We start from the raw sequence: 19,636 nt of genomic DNA, 5'->3' as shown, positions 1-19,636 counted from the left end.
GGAGAGGGAGGGAGGGAGGAGAGGGAGGAGGGGGAGGGAGGAGGGGAGGGAGGGAGGAGGGGAGGGAGAGAGGAGGGGAGAGGGAGGAGGGGAGGGAGGAGAGGGAGGGAGGGAGGGAGGAGGGGAGAGGGAGGAGAGGAAGGGAGGAGGGGGGGAGGGAGGAGAGGGAGGGAGGGAGGAGGGGGAGGGAGGGAGGAGGGGAGGGAGGGAGGAGAGGGAGGGAGGGAGGGAGGAGGGAGAGGGAGGGAGGAGGGGAGGGAGGGAGGAGAGGGAGGGAGGAGAGGGAGGGAGGAGGGGAGGGAGGGAGGAGGGGAGAGGGAGGAGGGGAGGGAGGAGAGGGAGGGAGGAGAGGGAGGGGGGAGGGAGGGAGGAGGGGGAGGGAGGAGAGGGAGGGAGGAGGGGAGGGAGGGAGGAGGGGAGAGGGAGGAGGGGAGGGAGGAGAGGGAGGGAGGAGAGGGAGGGAGGAGAGGGAGGGGAGGGAGGGAGGAGGGGAGGGAGGAGGAGAGAGAGAGGGAGGGAGGGAGGGAGGGAGGGAGGAGAGGGAGGAGGAGAGGGAGGGAGAGGGAGGAGGGGAGGGAGGGAGGGAGGAGGGGAGAGAGAGAGAGAGAGAGAGAGAGAGAGAGAGAGAGAGAGAGAGAGAGAGTAGAGGGAGGTGATTCTGTGCCACCCCATCTTGGGTCAGAATGACACTGGTGTGTTCACGGTCTGGTGATGAGAATGCTTGTTTGTGGAACACTCCTGCTCTCACATTTCCCCCTGGTTTGCTTTCGACAGCTGGTTTTTCCATCCTTCTTCCATCTGAATTTGGGATTTTCAATGTCTTTCCTTTTACCTCTATCAGACTGATTTGGGGATTTGTACACGTCAGAATGATCTGTGTTGATGATATTCAGTCTAAGAGCCAAGCTGACAGGAACACTGTCCAAGTCTCAGATGAGCTTGTTTGCATATTTCTGCATTTTCACCAGTCACTCCAGCAGCTGTGGTTGAGAAACTCATTGAAAGTCTTTTGTTAATTGTACGTTATTTATTGAATGTGTTGAATGTCAGCACCCTCTGTCCCACACACACACACACACGTTCACTCCCATCTGCGGCGTGCCCTGCTGGGATGTCACTTCCCACAGGGGGATGAGAGACGAGCGGGTAGCAGGACGAGCAGGTAGCAGGACAAGCAGGTGGCAGGACGAGCAGGTGGCAGGACGAGCGGGTGGCAGGATGAGCAGGTGGCAGGACGAGCGGGTAGCAGGACAAGCAGGTGGCAGGACGAGCGGGTAGCAGGACGAGCAGGTGGCAGGACGAGCAGGTGGCTGGACGAGCAGGACAAGCAGGTAGCAGGACAAGCAGGTAGCTGGACGAGCAGGTGGCAGGACGAGCAGGTGGCAGGACGAGCGGGTGGCAGGACGAGCAGGACAAGCAGGTAGCAGGACAAGCAGGTAGCAGGACGAGCAGGTGGCAGGACGAGCGGGTAGCAGGACGAGCAGGTGGCTGGACGAGCAGGTGGCAGGACGAGCAGGACAAGCAGGTAGCAGGACAAGCAGGTGGCTGGACGAGCAGGTGGCAGGACGAGCGGGTGGCAGGACGAGCGGGGTAGCAGGACGAGCAGGACAAGCAGGTAGCAGGACGAGCAGGTGGCAGGACGAGCAGGTGGCAGGACGAGCGGGTGGCAGGACGAGCGGGTAGCAGGACGAGCAGGACAAGCAGGTAGCAGGACGAGCAGGTGGCAGGACGAGCAGGTAGCAGGACGAGCAGGTAGCAGGACGAGCAGGTAGCAGGACGAGCAGGTAGCAGGACGAGCAGGTGGCAGGACGAGCAGGTGGCAGGACGAGCGGGTGGCAGGACAAGCAGGTAGCAGGACGAGCAGGTGGCTGGACAAGCAGGTAGCAGGACGAGCGGGTGGCAGGACAAGCAGGTAGCAGGACGAGCAGGACAAGCAGGTAGCAGGACGAGCAGGACAAGCAGGTAGCAGGACGAGCAGGTAGCAGGACGAGCAGTGTTGTTCCTCAGTTAGACCACCTCACGGGTGGACTAATACAGTGCTTAGGCTTTTTAAATATGAGGAAGGCGAGCACTTGGCTGTTATAAATCACCCAATCATGTGTCACATTCCATCATGATGGGATAGTGTCCTTGTTTTTCCCCACACAGTGTTTGAGGTTTCCATGAATATCATTATAAGCTTCCTGCTTTCGCCAGTCTGTGTTAAAAGTCAAAGATGGTTAATGGTTAGAGATTTTCTGGTATGATTTGTTTTTGAACAAACACGGCCTCATTGAGTGTGTGGGAAGAATGATTGTCAGGAAAGGGAGAGAGATCCAGGAGAAGGACAACATGTTTTCTGTCATTTTAATGCACCCCAGCCATCATCACCCAAGGTATGATTCATCACAGTGTCACCATGTGAAATGAGCCCGGACGGTGAACAGAGGAGAAGAAAATGCCCTCGCGTCCATCACCCTGACACTCTCCCTCATAGAATAGGAAGACAGACGAACAGGAGGGGGCAGAAGCCCAGCCTGGAGTTTTTGTTATTTCTTCTTCTTTTTATTTCTGCCTCCTAGAGGGCATGGTGGGTTTCGAGGGTGTCATCATCTTCCTCTCTCTCTATCTCTCTCTCCACTCTCTCTCTCCACTCTCTCTCCGACGGTCTCTGAAACCCTGGAGTGTTGTCTGATGAGGAGGCGTGGCCTCTCCTCGTCTGGGGGAGGTCACGGCAGGCCCTGCCGTCTCTGCTGGAGCGCTCCAGGGTTCCTCCTCTGCTGAGGTGCGTTGGTGGAGCCTTTCTCCCTGCTCGGCTCTCCGCTCCACCTCCGGCTGGCAGCGCTGCCTGCGGGGGAGGAGGCAGCACGGTGGAGGAGGGCTGAAAGGAAACTCCAGATCCTCTGCATACAAGGGCTCGCCCCGCTCTATTCAGCCTGGCTTTCGGCCTCTCCTTCATGTAAACTTGAAAGCGGAGCTTCAATGTGAGGCCTTGCTTCACAGAGAGTCACTGGGGACTGTGGCATAGAGAGGGGATGAGTCATCTAAGTCAAACTTTTGGGGGGTGGGTGGGGGGGAATCACGACTTTCTCCACCTCTGTTTATCTACTGTACACTTGACGGCGCCTGTGAAGTAATAACTTCATATCCAAACAGTCTGTGTATGTTCACAACATTGGAGGGGGAAATGAATTACCTTGGCTAGCCAGCTGTGCAGCCCTAGCAGCATCCTGCCCTCCAGAGAGCGTGCAGGTGTGTCTACAGAGCGTGCCATCAAGTGCGTCTAGCTGAGATCCAGACCATCAGGTGTGTCTAGCTGAGATCCAGACCATCAGGTGTGTCTAGCTGAGATCCAGACCAGACCATCAGGTGTGTCTAGCTGAGATCCAGACCAGACCATCAGGTGTGTCTAGCTGAGATCCAGACCAGACCATCAGGTGTGTCTAGATGAGATCCAGACCATCAGGTGTGTCTAGCTGAGATCCAGACCAGACCATCAGGAGCGTCTAGCTGAGATCCAGACCAGACCATCAGGTGCGTCTAGCTGAGATCCAGACCAGACCAACAGGTGCGTCTAGCTGAGATCCAGACCATCAGGTGCGTCTAGCTGAGATCCAGACCATCAGGTGTGTCTAGCTGAGATCCAGACCAGACCATCAAGTGCGTCTAGCTGAGATCCAGACCATCAGGCGCGTCTAGATGAGATCCAGACCAGACCATCAGGTGCGTCTAGCCGAGATCCAGACCAGACCATCAGGTGCGTCTAGATGAGATCCAGACCATTAGGTGCGTCTAGCTGAGATCCAGACCAGACCATCAGGTGCGTCTAGCTGAGATCCAGACCAGACCATCAGGTGCGTCTAGCTGAGATCCAGACCATCAGGTGCGTCTAGCTGAGATCCAGACCATCAGGTGCGTCTAGATGAGATCCAGACCAGACCATCAGGTGCGTCTAGCTGAGATCCAGACCAGACGATGCCTCTCGTGTCCTCCAGTAGAGAGCACGCCACGCAGATTCATCCGCACCCAGACGCCTGCTGACAGCTTCCTAATCTCCCTGCCTGACTTCCGAGTGCCACACCTTCCCTAGTGTTTCTGCTTTGTGGATTTTTCCGTGGCGGCCGAAATTTAGCCATGGCGGGCCGCCACGGAAAAATCCATCAGAAATAGGGCTGTACAAAATTTTAGGCCGTCTATCAGCAGTGATTGTTAGAGTACATGTTGGAGGATAGCACGGACACTCGCTTCACAGCGCAGTTGAGATTGCGTGTGTGCGTCCTTGAGAACTGTAGAGCGAAGTCGTATAACTTATGTTGTCAGTTAATTTAAGCCTGTTATTGTTTTTAGTCTATAGTTTTTGCTAATTTAAATTAAGTAAACTGGTGATTTTCGTTGTTTATAAGCTATTCTTCCCCTGCTAGCGAAGTTGCACATGTCGATTCGATAGCAATTGCTGCCCTTGCTCACGTTTGTATTTTAGGTGCATTATTATGCTGAAGTAGTTTATTAGCTACAGAATGCTTAGCCTATCTAGATCAAATGAAGCAGACAGTGTACATTTTTCCGAGTGGCCCCTTAATCGATAGGCTAGGCCACTGCATTTACAATAAGTTGTTACGTCAATTATTAATTGGCAGCGATTATGCCATTTAGAACTTAGTTTAACCTTACAGTCATAAACTGTCATTAAATAGTCTAACTAGGGGAAATAGGACAAAAATATGTGCAACAATAACATCAGCTATTAGACTATTACATCAACCTGCTCCGAATTATGCTAAAAAAGATCCTAGAGGAAACACTGTTCCCTCTGAAGTCTCTGTCTCCTAGCTACAGACGCCGGACGACCAGACCGAAAGTCAGATGGGGCCGGAGGTATAAGAGTCTCTTCAGACATGACTGGTGTTTCTCTGAGTGGAAATGACTGGTGTTTCTCTGAGTGGAAATGACTGGTGTTTCTCTGAGTGGAAATGACTGGTGTTTCTCTGAGTGGAAATGACTGGCTGAGCGCAGATGACTGTGTCTCCGCTGAAAGTCTTCGTCCCACCTTGCTGCCCCTGGTTGTTTGTTTCGCTCAGCTCACTGGCTGTGTTACCTGATCTTTTCCTTCAAACTGATGCGCTTGTGCTTACTCTGTGGGCCAGTGCCATTTCCTGCCAGCTAAACAAGTTACTGCTGATGCTTAAGCACTTAAGGCGCAGGTAGAGAACCCCGGCAGGGTAATGGTTTGACAGAATAGGTTTGAGAAAGGGCCGAAAAGGATTCTTTGACCTTCATGACTTCTTATGATGACATGGGTATATAGTTATTTGAACAGGATTTATCCTTCTCTGAGTCATTCTTGCTGCCTCCAATTTACACGTGGCATTTGAGGAGATTATTTTACCAGCCATGTTTGATACTGACACCTGTGATGACATTTTGAGTGCGTCGTTTTGAACAAGATCGAAATACAAAAAAATAGGGTTCAAAACAATCACTCCATTTCAGTTTGACATCACTTTAGAGTAACGTATGCTTGCAAGTGCTCTGTGCAAGGCTGCGTCTTTAGTTTTCAGTGTTTTTCTCTTGACTGGCATTTGGTAGGTGGTAGCCCCTGACGTTAATCCCTCCTGCTAATTGCTGTTCCGTGCCTGCCTGCTCTGTCAGTCCCTCGGTCTAGCCTGGGGGGCCGTCGCTCTCCCCTGGCAGCTGTGGAACAGGTGGCTGGCTGGCAGGCTGGGTCAGACAGCCCCTCAGAGGGCCACATAGCCCCCCAGGGCCCCCAGGGCTCCCAGGGCCCCCAGGGCCCCCACAGCTTCAGGGCATCACTGGTACAACCAGACTCACCCAAAGTGACTTGCAGTCATCCCTACGGCAAAGACGCAAGACAGAAATACGTCACGGATAGCTCGAATGGGGGCTTCAACTCAAAAGTTCTGCTCAGATCTTATTCATCCGTTTGAACGAGTCACGGTGTGCACGAGGCATTGTCGTTTGAACGAGTCACGGTGTGCATGAGGCGTTGTCTGAAGAGCATGGCTGCTTCACATTCTGTTCTTGACTGAAACTCGGCACACAGCGTCGATGGAGGCTGCCTACCTAGCTGCTTTTGATAGTCTGCTCCCTATCTCAGTACACAGAAGCCAGACACTCATTGTGCCTCTAGCACACTGCACATAATAGAATATGGCTTTTTAATATATGGTCATTGTGTGAAAAAGTCTAGACGCAATTTTATTTTATGAACCAGCAAGGCCAGGTCAACTGACAACACTTTGTCCTTCGATGGTGAGAGCGAGGTGGAACAGTGCAGGGTTAATGGCTCTCTGAATGCTCTCCTGGTGACCTGAACACAGTCCTCCTGTCAACATCCACATGATGAAGTCTAATACATCTGGACCTAGTCTGAAATGAAAGCAACTCTTCTGTCCTCCATCTTTGCAGGGCCTGGCTGGCATCTCCTTCCTGATAGGGCTCAGGCTTTCAGTTCCCATCAGGAACATCCGTCTTGCGGTCTGTGGTAATGGAGGATGAGATTCTTCCTGTTCGCTCAGATCGTGCTGCTTCAGTCTGTTACCTGAGGTGTCATATTATGAGCATCGATGTTCCAGCAGAGCAATAGTCTCAGACGTGACGGCTCCAGGGCTAATGATCATGATTGATTAGTGGCAACAGATATAAGTCTTTCACACAGTCTGGTAGATTTCTCCTGTTCCCTGTTTTAAATGCTATAATGACTGAAGTGACCACACTGTAGCCTGGGTTGTCTTATTGAGCTTCCCTCTCTGTGATGCAGTACCAGATGCTCTGCAGTTTACACTAAGGTTACATTAACCACCATGTCAATACATAGCAATACCTCTATATAGATATAGATATATATATCTATAGATATATATATATATATATATATATATATATATATATAGATATATATATATATATATATATATATATATATATATATATATATATATATATATATATATATATATATATATATATATATACACACACGAGTCACAGTGATGGGGACCGAAAGCCTGAGCCCTATCAGGGAGGACATGCCAGCCAGGTCCTGCAGAAATGGAGGACAGAAGATATTCCTTCATTTCAGACTAGGTCCAGATGTATTGTACCTATTTAATCCAACGCTTATCTCTCATATCGTAGCTATGGGATGTCAGATATAAATGCCAAAGTATCCCCAGCCCAGACTATTGTCCTTGTGTCGTCCTGCATGTCTCTGCTCCTAAGCCGGACTGATGAAATCTCTCCTGTGGTGTTTTTCAGCTCCTGGAAGGCAGCTTCACCTCCCAGGTCAGCCATGAGGTGGACGGCCTCATCTTCCAGCCGTGTGGGGTGAGTCTGTCTTCAGCTGTCACTTGGTTCTCCATACCGTCCGTCTCCACGGGCAACAAGCTTTTCATTCACCCACCCTCCAGCTACACGGCTGCATGACAGAACACTGCTAACTCCCCATGTCAACGTCACCTCCACCCCAGGCAGAGTGTTGGGGGCCAGGTTACAGACCTGCTCCCAGCACGCTTGACCCAGCACAGGTTAGGGTTAAAGCAGGACCAGGTCTGTAACAGGCTGCTGGGAGCAGGACCAGGTCTGTAACAGGCTGCTGGGAGCAGGACCAGGTCTGTAACAGGCTGCAGGACCAGGTCTGTAACAGGCTGCTGAGAGCAGGACCAGGTCTGTAACAGGCTGCAGGACCAGGTCTGTAACAGGCTGCTGGGAGCAGGACCAGGTCTGTAACAGGCTGCTGGGAGCAGGACCAGGTCTGTAACAGGCTGCAGGACCAGGTCTGTAACAGGCTGCTGGGAGCAGGACCGGGTCTGTAACAGGCTGCTGGGAGCAGGACCAGGTCTGTAACAGGCTGCTGGGAGCAGGACCAGGTCTGTAACAGGCTGCTGAGAGCAGGACCAGGTCTGTAACAGGCTGCTGGGAGCAGGACCAGGTCTGTAACAGGCTGCAGGACCAGGTCTGTAACAGGCTGCTGAGAGCAGGACCAGGTCTGTAACAGGCTGCTGGGAGCAGGCCCAGTGCAGCAGGATGGTGTGGAGAAGGTTACTCTTATTCATGGTTTTTAATCCAAGGACACACTGTGCACCATTTCCCCCAACTGCCTCCTTTATAAGTGGAATTGAGATGGGTTTCTCCTCTTCTCTCCCTCTCTTTCTTTCTCTCTCTCACTCTCACTCTCTCTCACTCTCTCTCTCTCTCTCTCTCTCTCTCTCTCTCTCTCTCTCTCTCTCTCTCTCTCTGTCTCTCTCTCAGCACAGCAGGAGCCTGTCTTTCCCTACATAGTCAATTCATTTTGATACCCTTTTCTGAGAGATGGATACAAATCCGAACATGTCCTCTCTGGCGTAGCGAAGCGATCGAGGGATCGTAAACAATGCGCCCACCTGCTGTCATCCAGGCTGATCAGGCCCACCTCAGCAGAGCGTGATCATCTCTCTCTCCCTCCACAGCAGCTCCTCCTGCAGGAGCAGCTTACGGGTCCTGTCTGCCGCAGCAGAGGACTCTGATCTCATGACAAAACTTCCATCCAGCTCAACTCAATCATTTCAGTTTGGCCAGGGGCTAGGCCTTACAAACACGGGATGTATTTAGTTCCTGGTTTTTAACCTTTGCTGCTTTTACTTCTGTGATTGGGCACAGGGCTCCCGGAGCCTGCTGGTTGTCTAGCTGTGGTGATGCGGTTTGAGAAAGAAGAAGCTCCACGCCAGCTTCCTGTAGAGGAGGTTTAACCTTTCTCCTGACCTCAGGAGGGTTCCACCTGCCCTTCCCTTGTCTTTGTGACATTACTTGTTTACCAATGGGAGCACTGTCCAGTTTTTCCCCAATACGGCCATGTTTGATGATATCGATTTCATATCTGGAGTCGTCCTGCTGAACCCCATGGTGTAGCAGCGAAGATATCGATCGTTTCATAAGTAGCCAGACCAGGAGATGGAACTATTTGACAAAGACCTCGATCAATCAGCCCCCCTGGTGTGGCAGAAATGCAATCTGACCAGCTTGTTAGAAGCCAGCTGCTGGCCATGTTGCCATGGCGCAGTTCAGCCCTGATGGAACGCACGGCCACAAGGAAAGCATCCTAGCAACGGCAGCATCCTAGCAATGTCAGCATCCTAGCAACGGCAGCCGCACTTTCGTGGCACCAAGCTCTTTTTATTAAAGCTGCAACTTTGATATCGCTACACGTTCGGGTCCTCTTTGCCGTTGTAAGGCGCCAGTTATTTAAGGACGTTTGTTTGGAAGCTGAAGCCCAGCGCCACTGTTGCTAAAGCACGTTCTATCTGCAGACTCTTGGCCGTAAATGCTTTTGTTTTTCTGTTGCTGAAATTTCAGTTATAATTACAGAGGCTGTGAAAGCTCAGATGCTGTTTAGCTTCAGCCCCCAGAGGGGCCCTGGAATGAGATTAGGCAGGGTTATAGCTTCACTCCACTGAAACCCAAATGCCCTGTCACTGGCTCTTCCAACAGGCATCTATTTCAGTGTAGCTAATTGATGCGTCATTTCTGTTATTAATATCACAACGCATAACTGGCCTCTGTTTTTAGCATACTGTTGCTACCCCACATAACAATCTCACTGTTGTCAGATGTTTTTGACAGTTCCAGCTTTGGGGACGCTCCCTGGTTCCTGGAAGAGGTTCATGGTTGGCTCTGATGATGCGTACATTTCACGCAAGGGAGGAGAAGAGTTTGGCTGAGAACACTAATTAAATTGCAGATTTTGTTGTTTGTTTCATCTGTTCTTCATGCTGAAGGGGGAGCAGATTATGACAGTGCAAAGTGTTCATGTATGAAAAAGGGCTCTAGATTAGATTCCACTTTATTCATCATTGAACAAGTACAGTACAATGAAATGCAGTTGGCATCAGATCTGAAGTGACAATATGTATATTTTTTGTTTTTTGTTTGTTTTTTACTGGGTGTCTTTTTGGTAACATAGTGGGGAGTCTGGGCACACAGTGTTCCATATGTGGAGTCAGGTGGCTGAGCGGTTAGGGAATCGGGCTAGTAATCAGAAGGTTGCTGGTTCGATTCCCACCCAACTACCTGGGCAAGGCACTTCACCCTACTTGCCTCGGAGGGAATGTCCCTGTACTTACTGTAACCCTCAGCGGGGTGTAGGAACAGGTTCAGAGACCAGAAGAACAGGGCGAGAGAGAGAGAGATTGGCCCATGGTTTATACAGCTCTATATGAATCCCTCACCCCAGAGTTGAACCCTGGTTTTAACAGAGACTGACCTTTTCTCCAATGCAGACTTGTCGGTTCACACGTCACGTGTCCTGCTTCCAAGCATGTGGGGTTCCACTTCAGCAGAAGCATGTCAGCAACAGCAGGAGGCAGCTATTGTATCCAGTAGACCCTGGGCGTCGCCCTCTCCCACCTACAGCCCAACCCCCCCGCCCCCCTCCACATCCCAGAGCCAGTGTTGGTTCTCCCTATCATGACATCTCCCCAGCTCTGCATCACTTACCTTCATCCCTCCACTGGTGAAGCAGAGCCACCCCTCCCCCACCCCACATGCCCCTCTCTTATCGGTGGAACCAGGACGTGTCTAGGGACTTCAGCTCCCTGCCCCCCTCCCCCTCTTATCTGGGTTTGCTCCGAGCCACTTCCAAGCTGATGGCCCCTGTCTGCCTGTGCTCATGTATCCCACCCCGGGGCCCAGGGGCTGGCAGAGGGCCCAGGGGCAGGCAGAGGGCCCAACACCACCAGCTTAGCCCGTCTCCATCACCGACACACGTCTCCTGGGAACACGGGCAGGTGAGGCCTTTATAGGCGGGTCCCTGGTCTCTTATTCCTAAACTGATCATAGTGAACATACTGGAGTGGCTTCTTCCAAGAAGCACAGTGATGTCTGATCACTAGAGCTGCAGAATAAGCCTTCTGAGCTGTTGTTTGAAACCAGCTGTATAAAGGATATTAAAGGCAGGATCGGTCAGTTCTGCCAACCTAGCGATTTTGGGTTGAGTTTATAAAGGATTCACACCTACATATCTCACTCTCTACCATCAAAGCCACTCCCCAAAAAACACTTTTCTTTCCATTTTCCCTGCATTAGTACTGTGTGTGTCTGTGGATGATGTGTACAGATGTCTGTCTCTGTAGAGCAGTCTCAGTGCAGTGTTCCATGTGAGAGAGAGGGGGACAGACGGAGGGAATCCTGTCCCTGGCCGATGCTTTCCTCCCAGCCTGTCTCCCCTGAGCTCCCAGGAGGTTCCTGCACCACCACCCTGCTTCCTCCTAAAGACCCAGCCCAGGAGCGCTGCTCTTCTTTAATGACTTTAATTTGTTTTCAGGCATCTGTGAAGCTGCTTTTAAGGACGGCTGAGATCGGGTTTAAACTTTAAAGTTCTACTAAGCTGAGAAATCTCAATTAGCTTGAGTCAAAGCGATGGGAAGGCGGTAGTAAATAGATGTTTAGTTTTAAGGACACAGCTCTTGGCTTTGGAGGTTAATTAGGAGCTTTCAATCAAAGCAGTGTGAACAGGATAGAAAAGACTGGACTAGAATGGCCTCCCAAACCTCTGATCCCTTCTAGACAGTGCTGTAGAAAACACAAACAGAAAATAATTCCATTCAAATCATATTTCACCTTCTCAGCCGTCGACCATAAGCAATAAATCTTTCTTTGTTGAATGTAAGTTGGGTGGGACAGGCTTGAGATAAAGGGATTGTTAAAGCGAGTGCTTGGATGCAGGTCGTGTGATGTGTGGTAGTGCTCAGCAGAGCAGTGGTCTGTGGTCTCCTGACCTGGGTCACTTATCTCTCCTCACACATTGTGTCCTCAGGAAATGCGTCTTTGTGTGGGGGGGTATAAAAGTAAAACTGAACATTAATAACTGAACACAACGTCATTGCCGCAGATGGCTGGATGGAGAATGGGCCAATTCTCCAGATGGTAATCTTGAACAGGGTGTACCAAAAATCTGCAAGAATCCCTCTCTCCTCACCATTTTTTCAGGCTCTTTCAGTTTCGAGGGGAAAATTGTCTGTAAAGTCATAATAGACTTGGTTCTGGTAGACTTCTAATCTGGTACTATCGAGTGTAATGATATTAATTCCCCCATCCTACTTTTGTGAAAGCTCCCATGGTAATTGATGCCAGTCAGTTCAGATGGATAATCTTCATTTCACCTCAGCCCTGCATGGTCTTCATTATGTGTTTGTGTGTGCGTGTGTGCGTGTGCACAGCCTCTGCCCACAGCCTGTCTCCAGGTTGTCTCTATTCTCTTTCCAGTACTGGCACAGCATGTTCCTACTTGCATCTTTTGTCATATACACACACACGTGGACACACACACAAACACAACGCTGGAGGCCACAGTCACCTCAGGGGATTCAGGGAGTCTGTCTTTAGTCTCTAATCCTCAACACTTAAAGAAGCTTCTGCACAGAGAGCCTTTATTCAAATGAGACTGCCCCTGTAAAAAGCAATATCAAAGAAGTAATATCAAAGGAAATCTGAGCTTATATTTTTGTTTGCGGGTCTGATCCTAAAAGATGTAATAGACGGTGTGTAATCACCGAACAACAACCACTTAGTCACGCAATCGATCATGTGACCACTTACAACGTTCCCGTTCCTACTCTTCGCCCGATCGCAATTCTTCCGTCCGCAAACGTCCCTACAGCGTGCGTCACACTCAGACAAACCTCCGACCCCTGATTGGCTGGGCTCACTTTCTGGACCACCTCATCCCAGAGTGTCACATGACGGGAAGCCTCAGCTGATGTCATCCTGGCAGTGGGAAGACTGATCTTTAGATCGCAGCAGGCTGACAGCAGTACGTAGGCCTCACCCATGCCAGTCCTGCTCGCAGGACCAGATGGCTGCGAGGAGCAGCCAGAAGTCTCTCAAGGCTCCAGTGCTGCTTCCTCCACTGTGCAGCCTCTTCCTGTTAGACCCTGCCCTGGTCCTCCACTGTGCAGCCTCTTCCTGTTAGACCCTGCCCTGGTCCTCTACTGTACAGCCTCTTCCCTGTTAGACCCTGCCCTGGTCCTCCGCTGTGCAGCCTCTTCCTGTTAGACCCTGCCCTGGTCCTCTACTGTACAGCCTCTTCCCTGTTAGACCCTGCCCTGGTCCTCCGCTGTGCAGCCTCTTCCTGTTAGACCCTGCCCTGGTCCTCTACTGTACAGCCTCTTCCTGTTAGACCCTGCCCTGGTCCTCCACTGTGCAGCCTCTTCCTGTTAGACCCTGCCCTGGTCCTCTACTGTGCAGCCTCTTCCTGTTAGACCCTGCCCTGGTCCTCTACTGTACAGCCTCTTCCCTGTTAGACCCTGCCCTGGTCCTCTACTGTACAGCCTCTTCCTGTTAGACCCTGCCCTGGTCCTCTACTGTGCAGCCTCTTCCTGTTAGACCCTGCCCTGGTCCTCTACTGTACAGCCTCTTCCCTGTTAGACCCTGCCCTGGTCCTCTACTGTACAGCCTCTTCCTGTTAGACCCTGCCCTGGTCCTCTACTGTGCAGCCTCTTCCTGTTAGACCCTGCCCTGGTCCTCCACTGTACAGCCTCTTCCCTGTTAGACCCTGCCCTGGTCCTCCACTGTGCAGCCTCTTCCTGTTAGACCCTGCCCTGGTCCTCCACTGTGCAGCCTCTTCCTGTTAGACCCTGCCCTGGTCCTCCTCTGTGCAGCCTCTTCCTGTTAGACCCTGCCCTGGTCCTCCACTGTACAGCCCCTTCCCTGTTAGACCCTGCCCTGGTCCTCCACTGTGCAGCCTTTTCCTGTTAGACCCTGCCCTGGTCCTCCACTGTACAGCCCCTTCCCTGTTAGACCCTGCCCTGGTCCTCCACTGTGCAGCCTCTTCCTGTTAGACCCTGCCCTGGTCCTCCACATTCTCAGCATTGCAGTTTTATACTGCAGCACAAATACAAAAGACAATAAATAAATAAATAAAAAATATTGAAGAGAGTATTTGTGTTGTAAAATCTCGGGTGCCTTAGACTTTTGCGCAGTGCTGTTTAGCATTGCAGCTTCCAGAAAGTAGAAAAGCTGTGTGAGAGAAATGTTTGCTCGTGTCGAAGGTCTTTTCTTGCACTTCAATAAGACAGACATTGTTTTCTGTGTTTTTCGCCTTGTGTTTTGACATGTCAGAAGACAGAAATGAGAAGCAAGACACTGAAGTGTCTCTGAATCTACTATCCCAAGGTCACCCACGTGTGGAGTGCTGCGACAAGTTTGTTGCCATGGTTGCACGTGGGACACAATTCCCTCTATTGATCAATTTAATCCAGTCATGGATCCAGTGTTGATGAAATTCTCATAAGAAATGTTCCTGTGCATTGTCCTGATAGCTAATAGAGTTTCATCTCATTGGACAAGTTCAGAGATAAGATCATAAATTCTGTGGGTTGTTTGACGTGAAACAACTCTGTTTATTTTATTGTTTCTATAGCTGCACAGTATGAAATCTTGGCAATGAAAGTCGCATGAAACATTCATACCTTTAATGTCCAGATACATTTTCGTGCTCATGTCCATGTTGTGTTGTTTTGGAAGGGGCAGGAGGGTACAGGAGTGTGGAAAGGCAGCACAGCAGCAGGAGGGTACCTGGGACACCAGGTGAGGACAGGGCACGCTGTCTCCTCAGAGGAATGAGGAACCTTGAGGGTTTAGATTGGTTGAGGGGCAGGTCTATGGGCGTATGTGAAGCCCTCTGTGACATGCTTGCGTGGTAAAAGGGCTATACAAATACATTTGATTTGATTATGATTTGACCTTGGCTCCCAAAGAGGTATTCATGTCCCAGAGACACTACCTCTATGGAACAATGTTTCCTCTTTATACACCCACACTAACAAGTATTTATATATTATGTGTACACATATCTCTCTGATGTTCTCAGCGTGGCAGTTCTTTAAGAGAGCCTTGCTCTCAGGCTGTCAGTGCTGAATGGCTGTTGTGAAGGAGAGCGCTGCTTAAGAGCATGTGAAGGTCTCCACCCACGTAGAGGGGCCCGTCAGGGACACATCACAAGCACACGCTGTCCTCTTCTCTCCTCTGTACACCCTGCTACACAAAGTCAGGCTTTCTCTAAACCCAAACCAAACCTTCCTCTGCTCTGCTGCCAGTAGGCTTTCAGGTGTGGGCCACACATGATGCAGACATTTCTGCTCTGGTAAGAGGCAGGGTGTGGGAGCTGTGACAAGCCACCTATCCTTTTCATTCTGCCCCAAGAAATGAGACGTTTTTTGACACCAGTTGAACACATTTACATTTAGCAGATGCTCTTATCCAGAGCGACTTACAGTAAATACAGGGACATTCCCCCCCGAGGACACAACGTCATTTGGCACGGCGGGGAATCGATCCGGCAACCTTCGGATTTCTTGCCCGACTCCCTCACCGCTCAGCCATCTGACTCCGCACACAAAGGAAGAACTTAAGACTGTGCAGTATGTTCCTTGCCTGATTCAAATGAATAATGGCTTTATGGATGCAGAACTTTGACATTACTTTACTTTTTGAAATTTCGATCCAGTTCCGTTCGACTAGTCTAGACCGTGGTATTGATTGTTGATCTCGTCTCTGTAGCGGATATCAGACGTTTCCATCCAATCAACATAGTGCTGGAGGGTGTGTGTGGGTGTGTGTGTGTGTGTGTGTGTGTGTGTGTGGTCCTTGTGATGGAGGCTAGCCCTTCCCCTCAGGGCCCCCTGCAGGACACGGCCATCACAGCCACAATCTCCCTGGAAGGCTGAGTGACCCTAACCTGAATCGACCAGCAGCGCTCTGTAGACAGGGTCTTAGACAGCCTGGCCACCCCGGAGTCCTTCATCTCTCTCGGGTTGACTTGACAGGCGAGCAGCCTGTCAGAGTCTGGACGACAGGGCCTCAGGTGTGTAGAGGGCTGCTGAGTGGAGGCTGCTCCCCTGTGGGGGTAGGGGTGTCAGCTTGGACACTTTATGGACTTTTCCCTTCAGGTAGACGCATGCTGGAAGTTGACAGCCTTGTCAGCATGTCTGCTGTGTCAAAGTGAATGTGCTGTTCATTATCTGGGCTCATGCATGCACTCTACACATTTTCCCACGTTTCACAATTGGATGTTTCACATTCTTCCTGGAAAGAGAATTTATTTTTTTCTTCCCTGCTGTACCTTGTTTGGGACCTTGTGGGGGTGGTTGTGCAAGCAGAAGCATGTCCGTACTGTGCAATAATGTTTTGAAGCGTCTCCTTGAGGTCTTCTAGAAGAATCCGGTTTGTTCCCACAGTCCCCAGGGGCAGAGTTTTGTTACCGAGCAACCATACAGTTCCACCATTGGCTCATCTGATCCTGACTCCTCCCTTTATGGCTTTACATTGCAAATATGCAAATGATGCCCTTTAATGTTGTAATGGCATCTGTCTTTCTGAAGGTCACCATGTTCAGCCTACTGTAGGATCACTTCTAAACGCAAAGTCAGTCGTAACGTAATTACACCCCAAACATTTCAAGAGGAATCTGTGGGAGGAAAACATCAAGGTTGCTTTTTGTCTGCTTCTACACCTGCTGATTCATTCTTACTCTTTGAAAATCTGATCTTATCTTCTTCTTAAATCTGATGTTTTGTACAATGAAATCCCAAATCCACATATGGGAATAACACAGTGATAATACACGATGCTTGATGAAGATAAGCTGTTCTATCAGTTGCTAAGAAACTGATAATATAACCTGATGACATCTCATTTCTGTGTGACAGTAAGGTCCGTGCTCAGGTTGGGGTCTCCTTCCTCAGCCAAGTGCTGATTGGTAAATCACCTCATCAATCAATGAGTCTGTGATGCTCGCCATAGTAACACCATGGAAACAAGGCGAGACTGTCTCCTTCTGTTTGAGGAGTGTGTGTGGGGGGGTGGGGTGGGATTTGAGCTGTTGTCAATCTGGATATTCTGCTGTTGGGTTTGTGTGTGTGTGTGTTAATGCCCCCCTTGTCTCTCCCCTGATGTGTGTGTGTGTGCGCAGAAATACAAGGCAGGGAGATGTGACGACATCCTGAAGTGGAAACCTCCGAGCCACAACTCTGTCGACTTCCGCCTCAAGATCACCAAAGTCGGAGGAGAGGGGTGAGTTAGTTACACTGTTGATACTGATCAACTCTGTTACAGGTGGGGGGTTTGTATAACACCCTCCACAGTGTGACAAATATATAGTATATATATACTAATATATAGTCACTCAACACATCCGACCTTGTGCTTCGTCTGTGTTTGGTTGGGCAGTGGAGGGTCGTATTTATGAACCCTACTCACCCTAACCCTAACCCTTATGAACCCTACTCACCCTAACCCTAACCCTTATGAACCTGCTTTTCACTCACCCTAACCCTAACCCTTATGAACCTGCTTTTCACTCACCCTAACCCTAACCCTTATGAACCTGCTTTTCATCCTATGTTCTCATGAAAGGCAATTCTTGTGTAAGCCACAGCACTTTAAAAAATCCATAAAATTGTGCCACAGGGCCTAATTCAATTCAAACTATGTAATGTTCCCTACAAATTTCTCTTATTGGTGCTACAAGTCAGATAATGAAGAGGGAAGCATTCAGTACTTAATGGTATTTATCCTTCACAAAATACACTCCCTTTTACCTCAAGGCTCTCTTTTCCTAATAATCCTATCAGTGAAAATAGACCCAATTAATTTTGCTCTTTGTAAATATCGTGGCTTTTTCTCAAAAAGGTCATCATCATTTGTGTCTTAGTGCCAGTTCCACTTGTGTGCGAGGTGTCGGCACTGCTGTGATGAGAGAGACACTGGGAGCAGTAAACAGATCAATATCTGCAGATATTAACCACACACCATCCTCCACCTCCTGAACAACCACTGTCCCTCTGGCCACCTAGCATTCCACCTCTCAGGCAGGAATTCAACCCCTGTCCCTCTGGCCACCTAGCATTCCACCTCTCAGGCAGGGATTCAACCCCAGTCCCTCTGGCCACCTAGCATTCCACCTCTCAGGCAGGGATTCAACCACTGTCCCTCTGGCCACCCAGCATTCCACCTCTCAGGCAGGGATTCAACCCCTGTCCCTCTGGCCACCTAGCATTCCACCTCTTAGGCAGGAATTCAACCACTGTCCCTCTGGCCACCCAGCATTCCACCTCTCAGGCAGGGATTCAACCCCTGTCCCTCTGGCCACCTAGCATTCCACCTCTTAGGCAGGGATTCAACCACTGTCCCTCTGGCCACCCAGCATTCCACCTCTCAGGCAGGGATTCAACCCCTGTCCCTCTGGCCACCCAGCATTCCACCTCTCAGGCAGGGATTCAACCACTGTCCCTCTGGCCACCCAGCATTCCACCTCTCAGGCAGGGATTCAACCCCTGTCCCTCTGGCCACCTAGCATTCCACCTCTTAGGCAGGGATTCAACCACTGTCCCTCTTGCCACCCAGCATTCCACCTCTCAGGCAGGGATTCAACCCCTGTCCCTCTGGCCACCTAGCATTCCACCTCTTAGGCAGGGATTCAACCACTGTCCCTCTGGCCACCTAGCATTCCACCTCTCAGGCAGGGATTCAACCCCTGTCCCTCTGGCCACCTAGCATTCCACCTCTCAGGCAGGGATTCAACCACTGTCCCTCTGGCCACCTAGCATTCCACCTCTCAGGCAGGGATTCAACCACTGTCCCTCTGGCCACCTAGCATTCCACCTCTCAGGCAGGGATTCAACCCCTGTCCCTCTGGCCACCTAGCATTCCACCTCTCAGGCAGGGATTCAACCCCTGTCCCTCTGGCCACCTAGCATTCCACCTCTCAGGCAGGGATTCAACCACTGTCCCTCTGGCCACCCAGCATTCCACCTCTCAGGCAGGGATTCAACCCCTGTCCCTCTGGCCACCTAGCATTCCACCTCTCAGGCAGGGATTCAACCACTGTCCCTCTGGCCACCCAGCATTCCACCTCTCAGGCAGGGATTCAACCCCTGTCCCTCTGGCCACCTAGCATTCCACCTCTCAGGCAGGGATTCAACCCCTGTCCCTCTGGCCACCTAGCATTCCACCTCTCAGGCAGGGATTCAACCACTGTCCCTCTGGCCACCCAGCATTCCACCTCTCAGGCAGGGATTCAACCCCTGTCCCTCTGGCCACCCAGCATTCCACCTCTCAGGCAGGGATTCAACCACTGTCCCTCTGGCCACCCAGCATTCCACCTCTCAGGCAGGGATTCAACCCCTGTCCCTCTGGCCACCTAGCATTCCACCTCTCAGGCAGGGATTCAACCACTGTCCCTCTGGCCACCTAGCATTCCACCTCTCAGGCAGGGATTCAACCACTGTCCCTCTGGCCACCTAGCATTCCACCTCTTAGGCAGGGATTCAACCACTGTCCCTCTGGCCACCTAGCATTCCACCTCTCAGGCAGGGATTCAACCACTGTCCCTCTGGCCACCTAGCATTCCACCTCTCAGGCAGGGATTCAACCACTGTCCCTCTGGCCACCTAGCATTCCACCTCTCAGGCAGGGATTCAACCACTGTCCCTCTGGCCACCTAGCATTCCACCTCTCAGGCAGGGATTCAACCCCTGTCCCTCTGGCCACCTAGCATTCCACCTCTCAGGCAGGGATTCAACCCCTGTCCCTCTGGCCACCCAGCATTCCACCTCTCAGGCATGGATTCAACCCCTGTCCCTCTGGCCACCCAGCATTCCACCTCTCA

The 19,636-nt window shown here is 51.0% G+C and overlaps 1 protein-coding gene across 2 annotated transcripts in view; it reads left to right on the top strand.

The window, feature by feature from the left end:
* Positions 1 to 19,636, top strand: part of rngtt (RNA guanylyltransferase and 5'-phosphatase) — a 68,736-nt gene that overhangs the window by 37,799 nt on the left and 11,301 nt on the right. For both annotated transcript variants that reach the window (XM_047021057.1, XM_047021056.1), the window contains exons 13-14: positions 7,255 to 7,323; positions 16,940 to 17,040. In XM_047021057.1, coding sequence (XP_046877013.1) covers positions 7,255 to 7,323; positions 16,940 to 17,040 — 170 coding nt within the window. The remainder of the gene's footprint in view (positions 1 to 7,254; positions 7,324 to 16,939; positions 17,041 to 19,636) is intronic.

Source organism: Hypomesus transpacificus, chromosome 6 (assembly GCF_021917145.1).
Source record: "Hypomesus transpacificus isolate Combined female chromosome 6, fHypTra1, whole genome shotgun sequence".
In the NCBI taxonomy this organism is placed as follows: domain Eukaryota; kingdom Metazoa; phylum Chordata; class Actinopteri; order Osmeriformes; family Osmeridae; genus Hypomesus; species Hypomesus transpacificus.
Note: the sequence above shows the minus strand (reverse complement) of the source record. Positions and strands in the feature narration are given on the sequence as shown.